At 42.1% G+C, this 15,918-nt stretch overlaps 1 protein-coding gene across 4 annotated transcripts; it reads right to left on the bottom strand.

The window, feature by feature from the left end:
• Positions 1 to 30: 30 nt before the first annotated feature.
• On the bottom strand, positions 31 to 6,999 carry LOC133888171 (probable serine/threonine-protein kinase BSK3). 4 transcript variants are annotated; one of them, XR_009903720.1, is made up of 12 exons: positions 6,477 to 6,998; positions 5,808 to 6,028; positions 4,712 to 4,847; positions 4,248 to 4,381; positions 4,063 to 4,168; positions 3,386 to 3,471; positions 2,602 to 2,790; positions 2,157 to 2,321; positions 1,426 to 1,539; positions 894 to 1,181; positions 459 to 495; positions 31 to 368 (listed from the first exon to the last, which is right to left on the bottom strand). XR_009903720.1 is itself a non-coding variant. In XM_062328322.1 (11 exons), the coding sequence occupies exons 1-10, from the start codon at positions 6,556 to 6,558 to the stop codon at positions 936 to 938; spliced, it is 1,479 nt and encodes a 492-aa protein (XP_062184306.1). In that variant the 5' UTR covers positions 6,559 to 6,999; the 3' UTR covers positions 31 to 368; positions 894 to 935. The 4 variants fall into 4 exon arrangements, 2 of the variants coding, with proteins under 2 accessions (XP_062184306.1, XP_062184305.1); XR_009903719.1 differs by having other exon boundaries at positions 437 to 495; positions 6,477 to 6,997; XM_062328322.1 differs by lacking the exon at positions 459 to 495 and having other exon boundaries at positions 6,477 to 6,999.
• Between the last annotated feature and the right edge of the window lie 8,919 nt (positions 7,000 to 15,918).

The following is a 15,918-nucleotide window of genomic DNA, read 5'->3' as shown; positions in this document are numbered from 1 at the left end:
TAGTACCACACTAGTACTTCGAAAGAGAAATGAAACGGCACATTGAATACTGCCAATTTTCGCCGCTGAAAAGAATTCCACCATCTTCTATGGAAATATACCAATGGGACCCAACACATATGAAACAAAGAACAAACCCAGGGGAAAACAACGCTTGATGTACAAGTTTACACACCGACCAGCAAGATGGACATGTACATTCATCAACAATCCTTTTTGGACCTTTTCCTTTTTTCCCTAGTAGGAGGAACCAAGAACAAGTTTTCCTTTCTCCCCCATTAATTTCCTGTCTGCGGTACTTATTCACCTTCGATGTCTTTGCCGTCTCTTTCAGGGCCACTGTTGTCGCTTTCTTCCATATATACATCCTACATGAAGATATGGATGAGGGACGACGTCTCACACGCACAAATCAGAAGGTTAAAGAACCCCTAACCAAGTTGACAAATCACCAACACCTGCTTCCATATCCAATAATTCTGTTCAAACACGCACCTGAGCAACAAGCAAAATAATGAAAAGATAGAAATAATAACATATTTCTTCAAAATATCCATTGTTTATAAAAGAGTGAATTGCACAAAACTACAAGTAGTATTTCTCAAGCCTACTCTAAGTAGAGATAACAGCATCTTGGTAACTTGATCAAATTCACCAGTTAAAGGCAATTCTAGTCGAAATAAAACAGTCTAGCAGTTTCAGTAGCACTTTGTAATCGACTAGCATGATCCAAAAATCCAAAATGTATTAACCAAAAGTAAGTTCAGGCTTCAGAGATCCTGCCATCCCGGGGATAACCCAGCATAGCAAAAGTCATGTATCACTCCTGCGAAGGGTTCGGGCTTTGGAAAATCGACTAGCATGAAATATTAGGATTTGTAGAAAGCGCATACCTGAAATTATGTGCATTTGGTGGACTACAAATCTGTTCACACTCAATGGCCACTGCTGCTACTTTGCTCTAGGTTACAACCATCCTTGAGCGCTTCTTGAGCTTCATTCTCCATGCCTAATGATAATAGCGCTGCAGTCTGAAGATAGAACGCGGTTGACCATGTCGGAGATATTACTAGAGCTTGCATTGCGTCACTTAGTGCTTGTTGTGGCATGTCATTCATCAGATATGACAGGCATCGCCGAGCATAAATTGTTGGTGAAACCATCGTACCAACTTCAATGAACTGCACATAAAAGAACCGGTAAAAAAGGAACAGAATCAGTGCCATTGTTAGAAGATCAATGGAACAGCGATATTTTTAGGGTCTGTAACCAAGAATATTATTTATAATAAAAACTTTAAAATACTAGGGGAACAATTGGAAATTGTTGGAACTAGGTATCATACGAATCACATTCAATCATGCAACTCCAGTATCTCTGTCACATACTCATACAGAAGAGCAGGACAAGTAAAGAGAAAGCAACCTGGGAATAACAATCAATAGCAGTAGTAAAATCCTTTTGTCGAAAAGCATTGTCACCCTTCTTCTTAGAGTTCAACGTATCTTGCATTTGATTGGTCCACATCTGAAACGAGAGCTGCAGCAGAGAAGGTAAAAGAAAAGATCATATAACAGCAAAATAATATGAACATTTTCGATGAAACAAATAGGGTATCAAATGTAACATTGCAAACCACAGGATGGACACAAAATTATTTTGCAGGACAAAATTTAATCTGTGTAATTAACGGTTAAGTAGCATCTGAATGGCTTTTACATGCTGTGATTATATCAAATGATACGTAAAGAATCACAACATGGTATTTTTGTAGGGAATTTTTTTTATTGTATAACTATTCAATAGTATCTGCAATAAAGGAGTTGAGAGGGGAGGTAGATGAACATCATATTATTATTAACTGGCAGAAGAAAAAAAATATTAACTAGAGTTGCTCTAGGAGACTAGAACATGCAATCTACATGCTATCCACAAGGCATAATACTACATCTCAAGGCAAGGCAAAACGTATCAGAATGACTACAGTAATTATTATCTTTGTTTTGCTGTTCAACACATTACACATCATAGATGTTGAGCTTGCTTGAATGCTTCTGACAATGTTGTATTAAAGCATGACACACACACACAAGAAATATTGCATAAATCGAACAAGAAATGTTATTAAACACCTAAATAATAATAATAAAATGAACCTCATTTGTTGTTCCCTCATCATCCTTGTAGCCCGTCTTTTCTAGAATTTCATGTATCGCTGTCAGATCCTTTCTGGAACAGGCTTCGGCAAGAGGAGAAAGAGGCAATGATTGGATAGATGATGCACCACCTCGTGGTATATCCATCAGTTCATAAGATGGAGTCTGCCAAAGATTTCAACATTAATGCAATAATTCCTAACATTAATATGCTAAAAATAAAAAACAATAAGCTTGATTCGCTTTGTCCAATCCAATTCCTTTTCAGGCTAAATTAGGAAGGGATTGAAATGCTACACACAAAGTTAGGTGCTAAAAATGGCTTATATGAAAGCAAGGACTGAAATGGCCCATATTAAACACCTGGAGCAATTTTCTCAACATAATTCTGGAGAAAGGAAGCTTGAATTCAAACATGCTAGCTAGAGAAAGGGAAAGTATTCACCTCAACATCCTTCTGAAGTGGGGCCAATGCTTGCACAAGAGATCTTACATTAGGTCGTTCACGGGGTTCGTAGTGAAGGCACCTTGAAGCTAATCGCACCAGTTCTGTTCCTTCCTCATTTGAAAATTGACCCTCTAAACAGGAGTCTGTAAGCATGTTAAAGTTCCGATCTCGAATCAGGTCAAGGGCCTGCACATATTTTCTCCAGAATCATTAGTCTGGTAAAGATGAAGATAAGAACAGCAATATACTAGCATGAGTCATAGTTATATTTGTATCTAACTGTTACTTTTGTCTCGTTATTGAAGTTTTGCTTCCTATACACTTAGTTCCCAAACAGGTATGCCATCAGAGCACTTTCCTCATGATCCAAAATGTCAAAATGATAACAATATCACTATTTTGACCTTCTATTTATGTGGGGATAGCACCGATACTGGCATGTAGGTTGATGTGAAAGGGTACATATAATCTTAATGCAAGATGACCTCACATAGTTCAATGGAGATGAAGACTAAAACCTACATAAGGAAAAATGATTCCACACTGCTCGACGGAAATGAAGACCTTAAGAAGAACACAGAGTGAAGCAGACTGTGAAATAAATTCACTTCCAACATGTAACTATATTTGTTGATAAATCAGCTCTCTATGTGGTGGTCATGTTCACATGAAATTGCTCGCACATGTTGCCTTACCAGTAAGCATTTAAAAAAAAAACGCTTAGAAAACGATTACAATAAGATACGGGTGTTATAGAAGAATTAAAGCTCAATGTGGTTACATGGCTAGGAGGAATATGCTTCCCACTAAGAACATCCAACAGCAAGGTTCCAAAGCTGTATGTGACACTTTCAGGAGTGATCCGTCCTGCAGGTAAAATAAAAGAGAAAAAAATGCAAGAGTGTGATGTTGATGACTCGAGGCTTACAGAAAGTTATCCAAAGAATTGCCTTATGCAAGGAACATAAAATAAAACAGTCCATGTTTTCCAACCAGCTCAAATTACATGTACAATTCTGAAGCTTACATTAAAACTAAAGGCCATTTAAAAAGGGCAAATCATCAATGTTATGAATTATACATGATGGCCAGTTGAAATTCATGTGATAATTTGTGTCAAGTAGATTTTACTTCACAGATCAAACCATTAGTGTGCATTATTTTATGCCTGAATCAAATGTAGGACTGTCACGGAAATGGTTCTGAATTATAACATAACATGAAATTGCATCAAATTGGGATGTTCCTTCAAATAGCAGAGGCAAACTGCTTTAAAAAGGTTATGGTGTTCCACATGAAAAAGGAAAAAAAATAAGTCAAAAAAATAATGGAGTTTCTAAGAAGCTCGGTAGCAATGTCATTTGAACAGAAAGAGACTACCTTGATCATCAAACTCACATCAAATTGCTGCTAAACTAAATTAGCTTTAGGGCATTAGAAAAGTAAGAAGGAACCCACCAGTCCTCATGTATTCTGGGGGTGTAAATGCCAAATTGGTACTGTAGCTTTTCCCATCCCGACTGTTCTTCATGAGGCCAAAACAGGAAAGTCTAGGATTACAGTCCTGCAGTGTGTAAACAACGTAAAAATGTTACAAATCACACTGATGACCATGCTGCAAAAATAATTCACACGATACTCACATCATCAAAAAGAACTCTGTAGGCATTGAGATCATGGTAGAGAGCACGCCCCTTGCTGCTGCAATACTCTAAAGCCTCAGCAAGATAGAGAACAACCCTTAATCTCATGGGCCATTTCATTGCTTGCGACTCCCCTGTGAAATGCACACAATATTGTGGGGGAAATCACATAATTAATCCCGTGAAGCATTCAAGACAATGCATGGCTGCAAGTGTCAATTTAGTTTTTTTTTATATATAAAAAAGCGAGGAATTCTCTCTTGATGTCTTGGTCCAGATACAAGTTCAAAGAGAGAGTTCAGTATAAAATACAAGCGCACGAATAGAAACTAGAATTAAGAGATGAGATGTCATCAACCTTAAGGTTCTTATTAATGGCTTTGGTTGAGAATGCGAATAAATGAAATAACAAGTTTTCTAACGCTAAGCATAACTACAGCCCGAAATGCTTTCAAAGGACTCACAATGGAAGAGATGTTTTGCTAGCGTGTCGTTGGGCATGTACTCTGCAACAAGCAATCTCTCATCACCTTCACAGCAACATCCAAGCAAATTTGCCAATCTTTTGCTACGGAGCTGGCCAACTGATCTAGCTTCTTCCTGAAGAATAAAAATTTCCCCAAAGATCAGTTCTGGCATATCCGTGTAAAGCAAACTAAATCCACAATTTCCTATCAACAAAGAGGAAGTTGTCTTCACAAAAGAAAATGCCGATGATATGGAGGACTCACTGCTACGATCTGAGAAGAGTCGTCTATGTATGTACATGCCACACAAACTAAAAGTAGAATGGACTAACAGAACCGTAAGTGAGAAAAAAAACTTGTGGGATAAATAAATAAAGCACTAGTACAAGAAGGAGCAAGCCTAATATAGACAAAATACAACAATGTTACCACAGTTGATGAGCAATTGGCCATTACTAAATCTGAACAGTTGCAATGGTAAAAAATGTTGAATAACTGTGGAAATATACCTATCAGATCCCCTTATTCGGCATTATGTAATTATTAAGATGATAACATACTAATTATATTCCTACGTACAAATGTAAGCTCACATTAACAAATGTCAATCTGAATAAAGCAAAAAGGGATGCTGCGTGCTGCTAAATGCTCAACTTAAACTAACAGTTTCAGTGGTGAAGCAATTAATAAAGTAATTTGACAAACGAAAATGGCAATCGACAAAATGATGAGACTGATAGTAGCTGGTATGATTGCTGTCTCACGGTCACACTTGTTTAGCATTGGAATCTAGTAATGAAACAAAAAATGTTGGGCAGACAGTTGGTAGGTGACACCATTCCATCCGCAAGCCATCATAATCCACCCAAAAGGAAAATAAGTAAATAGCAAGCATAAATATCATCTCTGGAACAGGTACGAATCAACAACCTCCACGATAAGAGACATTTGAAGGCTTAGATATGGCAACTAAAAGTTGCAAAGAATCTAGCATCCCCACAATAACCAATCAGGTAACGGACTACCAATTACAGTATTACACCCACCAAATGCACGTAGTTAGAAAGGGTAAAAGTGAAGGTAGAGGGGATACCAGGAACTGCCGGGGGTCAGGCCAGGCAGAGCGGTTGAACCGCTTGACAGCGATGCGCCGCTGGGCATCGAGCTTCCCCTTGTATACCACATTGGGCGCCTTCTCGCCATGCTCGGAAACGATGTTCTCCACCGCAAAGCCCGACGTTGCCAGCCGCAACTGCTCGAAGGAGAACTCCTGGAACGCCGGCAGTTCGTACGCCTCCCCCTGCTCCTCCGCCACTACCGAGAGAAAAGTGTTCCGCTCAGATTACTCCAAATTCCATCGAAGAACTATTCTGCGGGCCTAATAAAAACTATTTTGCAGCCGAAATCACTAGCTACCAGGTCCACAAACATCACCTAAATCAGAAATAGTTTCCGAACTGTAAAACGACTCAAAAGTAGTGCGAACAAATTAATGCAGATATAACCAATCGAAATGGAGGGAAGTGAATGGGTGGAAACCAATCGAAATGGAGGCAACAGCCATTCTATTCAATCTAGCATACATCCAAATGCGCAGGTAGTAACCATGCGCGAATCCAAACACCCCAAATCTTACTCCTACCGACAAAAATAAATCGCAGTCGCCCAAAAAAAATCTCGAAAAGGAGGGAAAAGTGGCCGCCAAATATAGCAAAAGCAAAACACCGGAGCATGAGAGGCGGCGAGCGAAAGCATTACACACCAGTATCAGTGTTCTCGTTGATTATCCCGTTGTGCGGCGAGCGGCAGCAGCAGGCGGTGACCTTGGACACGCACGCGCCCATTTCGATCCAACCAAAACCGCAGAAGAAGAAGAAGAAGAAATTCTGAAGCAAAGCTGCAAGTGCAAAGCGAGCACCCTGTGAGGTGAAAGCGGAATTGAAACCGCGCTCGGATCTGAGCACGGAACCGAAGCAAACCACTCGCCTGAGCCAAGCAAGTAGAGCGGGCGGAATCGAAGCGGCGAGTAGGAGGGAGACGGCGAGCGGAGTGGATTGGATTGGAGTGGAGTGGAGTGGATTGGATCTCTCCTCCTCTCTCTCGGCTTTCAGCTGTGGAGCTGAGGAGGAGGAGTTGGGTTTGGGGTTGGAGCGGCCTGCCTGAGAGAGCTGCTGCCAAAGAATTACTAGGAGTCGGCTCGTAGTCGTAGAAGCAGCAAAAGAATCGGCCGCCGAAACGGCACGGCAAGTTGGCAACGTGCGTTTCCACTCGGGAACCGAGACCGCGGGTGCGTTTCAGCTCGGTTCACGCATGACGCCGTCCCAATTGTACGGGCGGTGGGGCGGCAAGGGAACGCGTGCTCCGCTGCGGTGCGGTGCGATGGCCCGGCTCAGGTGCAGGCAGACGTTTTGCTCAAGCCAAAATGACTGGAATTTGCAGCGCTCGTTTTCGTTCTTCGAGAACCTGTAATGCGCGTATTTCATTAAGCGATCTACATGACGTTTGTTCCTGTTAGCTACAATTCCGACGCGGTCATGTGCACCATCGTCTACAACGCCAGCCTGCTATTCTCACGGCCTACTCGACAGATTGGTTGTTAGCCCAGGATACGTGCTTGCTACTAGCTTTGTAACTGATGCTTAGCTTCATGTTAGAGTCGTTAAGCTCTTGTGTACCTATAAGAACACTTGTACCGCAGATAGCAATATGAGATGAATTCTGATTCCTACATGGTGTCAGAGCATGTTAAGTCTGCCATCAACGGTCTTCTCGCATTGCACTCGCACACTTCTGCTGCCATGGCGTCCAACACCTCCAACTCATCCACTTCTGCTCATTCTTCCCCACCCTCCTCCCCTCAACGTGCCCAAGCCTCCGCCGTTCAAATGGTAAACATCAAGTCTCATGTTCCAATCACTCTTGATCTCTCGGAATCTAGCTACAATCAGCGACGCTTGTTCTTTGACACCATCTTCAACAAGTTTTCTCTTGACGCCCACATCAACATTGCGCCAGCGCATGCTCCAACCAATCCAAATTGGATCATGATCGACTATACCATCGTCAATTGGCTCTACACCATGGTGTCTAAAGAAGTTTTAGACCTCGTGATGAAGCCTAACAACAATGCCCATGATGTTTGGTGCGCCATCGAATGACTATTCCGTGATAACCGACTCACTCGTGCGGTCTACATCAAAATCGAATTCCGCAGTCTCTTACAAGGTGACATGGTGGTGATGATGTACTACTCTAAGCTCAACCCTTGCTGATGCTCTACATGACGTGGGGTAGCTGGTCCGTGGAGAAAATCATGTGCTCAACCTTCTCCTTGGATTGAATCCCAAGTTCTGGCACGTCATCACCGGCAAGGACTCTCTCCCATCTCTTCATTTTGTTCATTCTTTGCTTCCCCTTGAGGAGCTCCAAGTAGAACAGATGGACAAGTAGGTCATCGCTCAGGCATTGTATGATGGTCGCATGGCAACAGGGGCTATTGTAGCTGACCCGACAACTATTGTCGGTGGCCAACACCAGAAGAGCAAGAAGAAAAAGGGTGCACAATCTCATGGCTCTGGTGGATCCTCTGCCACTAGGACCTATGTTTGGCCTCCGTCATCGTCACCTTCTTCACCACCAACATAGAGTCCCAGCTTCAATCTATGGACCGACATGGTCCAAGCCTGGCCAATGGATGGTGTCCTCCAAGCACTGGTGTTATTGGCCCTCGCCCAGGGACCCTAGTCCGATAGCAGGATCTAGCAGCTGCTCCTCAACTGCACCAGCTTCCATGGCATCCCCTTGGGATCAAACAATGCTACTCCCAGCCTTGCACAATATCGGTGTATAAACTGCACCAACCGTGAGCTCCTCCAACTGGTTCCTGGGCACAGGCACCTCCTCTCACTTTGTCTCCAACCCTGGTATGCTTTAGTCTTTATATCCCTCGCCACCCTCCTCTTGAATCATCGTCGGTAATGGAGGTAAACTTTTCATTCTAGCTCATCTTTTATCCCTGTTTTTTTTCACTCCTCTTCTTCTTGACAATGTTTTGTTTTCTCCCAACTTAATTAACAATCTCTTATCAGTTCACACTTTAACACGTGACAACCCGGTCACTGTTATATTTGATGAATCTGGCTTTTCAATTAAGGATCTTCGCACGCGGGCAGTGATTCTCCGATGTAACAGCAACGACGAGATGTATCCCCTTTGATCATCAACCACAACATGTCTCCTCGCCAATCATGCCTCTGCTCAATTGTGGCATCAACATCTCGACCACCCATGTCGTGCCACTTTCAATAATACTTTGAAGTCCTCAAATTTTCTTTGTAATAAATCATCCACACACCTTTGTCATACTTATCAATTAGAGAAACAAACAAAATCGACGTTTTCTTCTTCTTGCAATATTAGCTATTTTCCTTTTCAACTCTTGCGTGCAGATGTTTGGACCTCACCGGTCTCAAGCACATCTGGTTATAAATACTACCTAGTGCTTTTGGATGATTATTTTCATTACATTTAGGCTTTTCCATTACATGCAAAGTTTGAAGTTCATCCCATTCTTCTTTCGTTTTACATGTACGTTCAAACCCAATTCTAGCAGTCCATCTTTGCCATTCAAATCGATAATGGGAAGGAATTCAACAATCACACCCTCTGTGCTTTCCTCGCCAGGCACGACATCGCACTATGGCTTTCATGCCCTTATACATCTTAGCAAAATGGTAAAGCTGAGCACACTCTTCGCGATTAACGATTGCTTATGCACAGGGCTTTTTCAGTCATCTCTGCCTCTTACTTTTTGGATCGAGTCTCTCACAACTACCGTCAATCATTAATCGTCGCACATGCAAGTCAACTAAGAAAGTCACTCCTCATGAACTTCTTCTTGGGCATCCTCTCTCTATGTTCACTTATGTGTTTTTGGAAAACTTTCCCTAACCTATCATCACAAGATCCTAACAAACTGGTGCCACGTTCTACGCTGTGCGTCTTCTCGGGGTACCCCTGTGACCACTGAGATATAGATGCTACAATCTCGTGACTCGTCGGATCATCACCTCTCGTCATGTTTGATTCCACAAAAAAACGTCTTTCTCTTTCATCAATCTCCATCGATCTCGCAACAATCCCCACCTTCTACGGAGTCATTCAATCCTCTATCATTGGGACCCTTCAGTTGCTCGACCGCACCTGAACATGCACAGACGCCGGCTCTACCCCTAGCATCTCCACCGATGACCAACCCTGCTCCCTCACCAACACCCTCGCACCACTCTTGTTAGGGCTCCCAACGATCGTCAATCTCCTTCGCACTTGCATCGCAGCTCATCTAGTTTGCACCGGTCAGCTTTAGTGCACTGTAGCCGATCTGACAACAGCTGCTCTGCTTCAATTGATAACAAGCAGTCATCCCCATCTCCTCTATCGATCGTCTTCGACACATCGGACTCTCCTACTCTAGTTTCACTGTCCACGTCTGCACCGTCTGCTCCATCAACTAAGCATCTGATGGTCACTTGTGCTCGTACGGGCATCTCCAAACCAAACCTGAAGTATGCACACATTGCTACGACGTCCCATGATATCCCTTCGATCCCTACTTATGTTCGCTCAACTCTGCGCGACAAAAATTGGCACCACACTATGCAAATCGAGTTTGATGCCTGCATGCCAACAAGATGTGGACTCTCATTCCCCGGCCCCATGATGCGCATGTCATCTCTGGCAAATGAGTTTTTTGGCACAAATTCAAGTCAAGCAGTTTGTTGGATCGGTACAAGGCGTGGTGGGTCGTGCGTGGCTTCTCCTAGTGCCCGAGTATTGACTTCACCGACACGTTCAATCCCGTGGTGAAGCCGACGATGATCCGCATGTTTCTCTCCATTACCGCATCTCGTCAATGGTTGGCACATCAACTCGACGTCTCCAACACTTTTCTCCATGACAAACTTCATGAGCAGGTGTTCTGCCAATAGCCGGTCAACTTCATCGACAACTCACGTCCACATGATGTTTGCCTCCTCTCGAAGTCCCTATATGGCTTCAAGCAGGCGCCCATGGCCTGGTGCAATCGATTTGCCTCCTACATCTCTTCACTCAATTTTTGTCCTGCGCGTCCAGACACCTCATTGTTTGTTTTGCAGTGGGGCTCCGAGGCGGCCTATTTCCTATTGTACGTCGATGATATGACCCTCACCACCTCCTCCTATGGTCTACTTCAATGTCTCATCGACCAGTTGCGCACTACATTCGCCATTAAGGACATAGGGCCACTACATTTCTTTCTTGGCATCCAATTCACAAGAACGACAAACATCTTCTTCCTGTCCCAGTCCAAGTATGAGGAGGATCTCTTGCAACGTGTGTGAATGGTTACCTGTAATCCCATCTCTACACTAGTCAACACCAAGCCAAAACTACATGCCGCAACCGGGCCTAAGTACAAGGATCCATCTCAATATCAAAGTCTCACTAGTGCATTACAATATCTCATGATGACTAGCCCGGATATCGCATATGCCGTCTAACATGCGTGCCTTCACATGCATGACCCTCACGAATACCATATGGCGCTTGTGAAATGTATTTTGTGATACATCTGGGGCACATCATCATTTGGGATCCATCTTTCTGTTGCTTCCACGCTGGACATCACATCCTACATTGACTTAGACTAGGCATGTTGCCCCGGCATGAGAGATCTACTTCGGGTTACTGCATCTTCTTGGTCGGTTATTTGGTTTCTTAGTCTTCAAAAGGACAGTCAACTGTCTCGAGATAAAGTGCTGAGGCTGAATATCACGTTATGGAGAACACCATCGCTAAATGTGTTAGTCTCCGTTAGCTACTCGGTGAATTACATTGCCCCATCGCCAAGGCGACGCTTGTTTAGTGCGACAACATATCTTTAGTATATATGGCTGTCAATCCGGCCCATCATCATCGTACAAAAGCATATCAAACTTGACATTTATTTTGTCCACGATAAGGTGGCCATGGGAGAGGTTCGCGTGATGCAAGTTCCCATGAGTCAACAACTTGCTGACATAATGACCAAAGAATTGTCTACCATGACGCTTCAAGACCTTTGTTCTAGGCTCTGCATCAACGAAGGTGATGCTTCAACTATGGTGGGGTGTTAGCGACAATTCTGACGCGATCATGCGCATGATTTCTACAACACCAACATGCTATTCTCACGTACTCGACAGTTTGGTATACATGGTTGTTAGCTTTGTAATTGATGGTAGCTTTCTGTTAGAATCGTTCAGCTCTTGTGTACCTATAAGAACACTTACAGCAGATAGCAATATGAGTTGAATTCTGATTCCTATCGTTCGTTCGTCTTGGTGACGAGGCGGAGGAGCAGGTGGAAAGTGGTTCAAATCATTTGAACCAAGAGCACATTAAGACTAGACGATCATTCTGCACGTCTTCGAAATGGAGTTTCTTTTTCTCTGTCTGCCGCGCCGAGTGCCAAGTAGTTTATCCGGTCAGGCTCAAAGATTATTCCTGGCGGGGATGCATGTGGGATTAAAAAGTGTTTGATTGTTTGTCCGTTCGAGAGTAGCTTCGTCTCGCGGATGCGTATAATTTTAAAGAAAAACATATTTGATTATCTATATATACTATTTCAGTCTAACTCGACAGATACAAATATATGTCTGTAGTCTAGCTCTAGAGAGAAGTTTCGAGCTTTCCTCCGCAGTCTGATTTGGTGAACATAGACTCCTATATTTACTCATGTAGGTAGTTTCACTTGTCAATATTACAAAATCATCTTTACACGAGCAAACAAACATAATCTCAACTTTTACATCCACTCATACAACATAAAATTCGATAATCAAACAGAAACTCAGCTCTGCCTATCCAAATAAGTATAACCAGCTACACATTTTTTAATAAATATAATTTCACTCAATATATTTCTCCTTAATTTACATATATAATTCATAAAAACAAGATCTATATGGCATAACCAGAAATATATTCACTCTATAGTTCGGTAGTGCTGCTAGTACTCCAGTTGAAAGGTATCGTATCTGCTTTGTATGGTATGGCACTGAAAAGTCTGAAAGTGATGCTAACTCAGCCTGCGAATAAATAAAATAAAAGGAGTCTCTGAATGGATAGAGATCGACACCGGTCAAAAGCAAAACTACGACAGTATATTACTCCATCCAAAACCAATGCTCATCAAGCACCGCCTGCCTACAAAGGAAAACCAAAAAGATTGACATGTGCAAAATGACCTGTCAGGAAATATCTCGGTCCCGTCCGCCTAACCTGCGATTGACAGACTCATCAGGGCACGCCAAGCATAAGCATGCATGCCCTGAAAAGGGCCGACGAGTTCACGGCTTCACACGTACGCATGATTAATGGCGTGTTTGGATGTCCTGCTTAGCGTGTTAATGCACGGGTGGATGCAGAGCGGAGCGATGTGCACGTGTTTGGTTGGCACTCGTGACTGCATTCGCTCGTGCAGTTGCATCTGTCCAGCCTGACTCGGAGAAACGTCAGAATCAGCCGTTTCCATCGCGTCTGGTCTGGGGAGATGAAAAACGCTGTGTATATGAATTTTTTTTATTTAACTTTTAATTTTTCTTTAGAGGTCTAAAAATTCTAAATATTTTCGTGAGGGAATTAGAGCTCATTAATAACCTATTTTAATTAGATTGATCCAAAACAATATTCAATTAAAATTCTCCAAAATCATAAAAATTCACTAATATTCTTATCTGGTGATGTACTAATTTATAAAAATATTTTCAATCTTAGGTTATTTAGTAAAAAAGTAAGTTTCTTTGTAATACAACATATACTCATGCAGACAACCAAACACAATATTTTCTTAACCAGATTGAACATATACAACCAACTAAACATATTCTACTATATCTATCCAGCCTATCTCAATCCAGCTGGTATGACTTGTACAAGTCAGATTGAGAACATGAGGGCAACAAAAACAGCCCTAAACTACTAGTGGTGTCCGATAAGAGAAGGGAAAGAAACTGACAGAGGCCTGCACGACGCAGTAGATACACTTGTGCTGTATTCCTCAGCTTCTCCGGTGGAAGTTGAACAGCTGAACTGGCCGGTTGGTATCGTCGGCCGGAGATTTCTCGTTTGGCGGGCGTGGCAAGTGGCCGGATGGTGGGTGTGTGTGTTCCAGCAGCTAAATGGAGCCCCAGCCTTCTCGCCCCGCAAACACAATTCTTTACTGTGAATGTGAACGGAGGAGAGGAGGAAGAAGAAGAATAAGAGACAGGTGGATGGTGCTTTCTATCCGGCTCCGCTATATCCGCTATTCCTACTATTGTTTGGCACTGATTTGGTGTCATCGTCGTTTGACACGGCAGATCAGATTAGATTATGCGTCGGAGGAGGAGCTAATCTCACGGGAGCGCCATGCAAGCTAGACAGGAACAAATCATGGTACACTACAGCTAGCTGCTCTGTATTTCTGTTCTGGTGCCTGCACGAATGCCTTGTTAAACAAAAGTGTAAGCCTGATTAGCTCAATCATGCAGACCTACAACTGATTGTAGTCTCTACCACCTGCTTTCTAATTGTATGAAACTAACAGGCTTGCACAGATAATACTGGAGTCTGGAGTGATGACATCCTACCTACCAACCTATTGTCCTATTCATACGATACGATAGGAGCAAACACAGGATGAGATGAATCGAGCTGGAGCTGGAGCTGGAATGGAATGGAATTATGATGTGCGTAATAAATCCCATAAACCTTGTCAAATCAAATCAAGAGCAACTAACAGATCGGACATGGAACATGGGGCCTACTGTCACCTCGGCCGACCCATGAATTAATTAGGGTTAACGATGCTGCGTTATCTCCTCCATCACCCAACGCTGACATGACGAATCGAATTAACAGAGGAGGAGGAGCCCACGAGTTGTAGATTACTGGTCAAGGCCCACTTGTATGAACCGCGAGACCGAGGCCCAAAAGGCCGTCAAACTGCGAAATCCGCAGCCCATTTCCACTCGTCCGCCTTGATTTTTTATATTTCGAAAAATCAAAAAATTGTAAAAGTAGATGTCCATTTGAAAAACTCGTAAAAAGATGTGCATGTACCCTGTTGAAAGTATGATAGATTTAAAAATAAAAAATACTTCATTGTATTTCTCTCAAAATTCAAAATACTATTGAAATTATCATAAAATATTATGATTTTTTTATGTACAGAGGATACTATGTTTTAGTTCTTAAAAAAATCCAGACAAAAAATATGATTTAAACAGACCATGTATAATAAAATTTATCTTTTTTATTTCTTACAGATTATATTTGGTGTTGAATTTTTTTAGAGCTAGATTATAGATCCTCTACACCATATATTTTATATATTTTTTTAATTATTTTAATAATACTTTGAATTTTAAGAGCATTGGAACACTATTTTTTATTTTTAACGTGTCGCTCGCACGGGCGACATGTTTGTTTATTTATTTATTGTCCAATTGTGTATTTTTTTTTCAAACCGACGTTTATTTTTTAAAATATTTTCGGAATAAAAAAATAAAAAAATTAAAGGCTTCGACCCCGGAAAGGGACCCGACTGTTAAAAAAAAATGTCCGCCTCGTCAGCAGCGCTTGGCGAGACTCGCGGACGCATCTCTTCCGCTTGCCAAGTTGCAACTGTCGAAGGCTTGGGTCTACCACCACAACAACGGCCAAATGCTTGTTTGAGCGATTACCGCTTGTCCATGGGATCACAACTGCTGTTGCAAAGAAAGCCCTGCTACCAGTAACACTTGTCCATGGCTGGATGCCTCGACCGCGCCAAGGTGTTTGGTGTAGTAGCAACATGCTATCCCCGTTTAGATAGGTTTTTTAGCTATTTTCTAAAAAAAGTTAGCAGTTTTATAAACGGTTGGTTTCTGATCTTATTCTTAATAGTTTTTAATTGGTTGAGAAAATAGCTGTAGTTAAAATAAATTAAAAATTAAGAAACAGATTATGTTGACTTTTAAGTATGCTGAGAAGCTAAAAATTTATTATAAAAATTAATAACTAAAATTTAACATCTATAACTGCATACTTAGCTAACAAAAACTCTAAAACCATAGGTATCCAAACGGACCCTATAACACACAGCAAGACACGCACACAAGTGCTCGATGAAATGCCGATCAGTGGCAGTGCCAAATTGCTAA

Source organism: Phragmites australis, chromosome 13 (assembly GCF_958298935.1).
Source record: "Phragmites australis chromosome 13, lpPhrAust1.1, whole genome shotgun sequence".
Taxonomy (NCBI): Eukaryota; Viridiplantae; Streptophyta; class Magnoliopsida; order Poales; family Poaceae; genus Phragmites; species Phragmites australis.
Note: the sequence above shows the minus strand (reverse complement) of the source record. Positions and strands in the feature narration are given on the sequence as shown.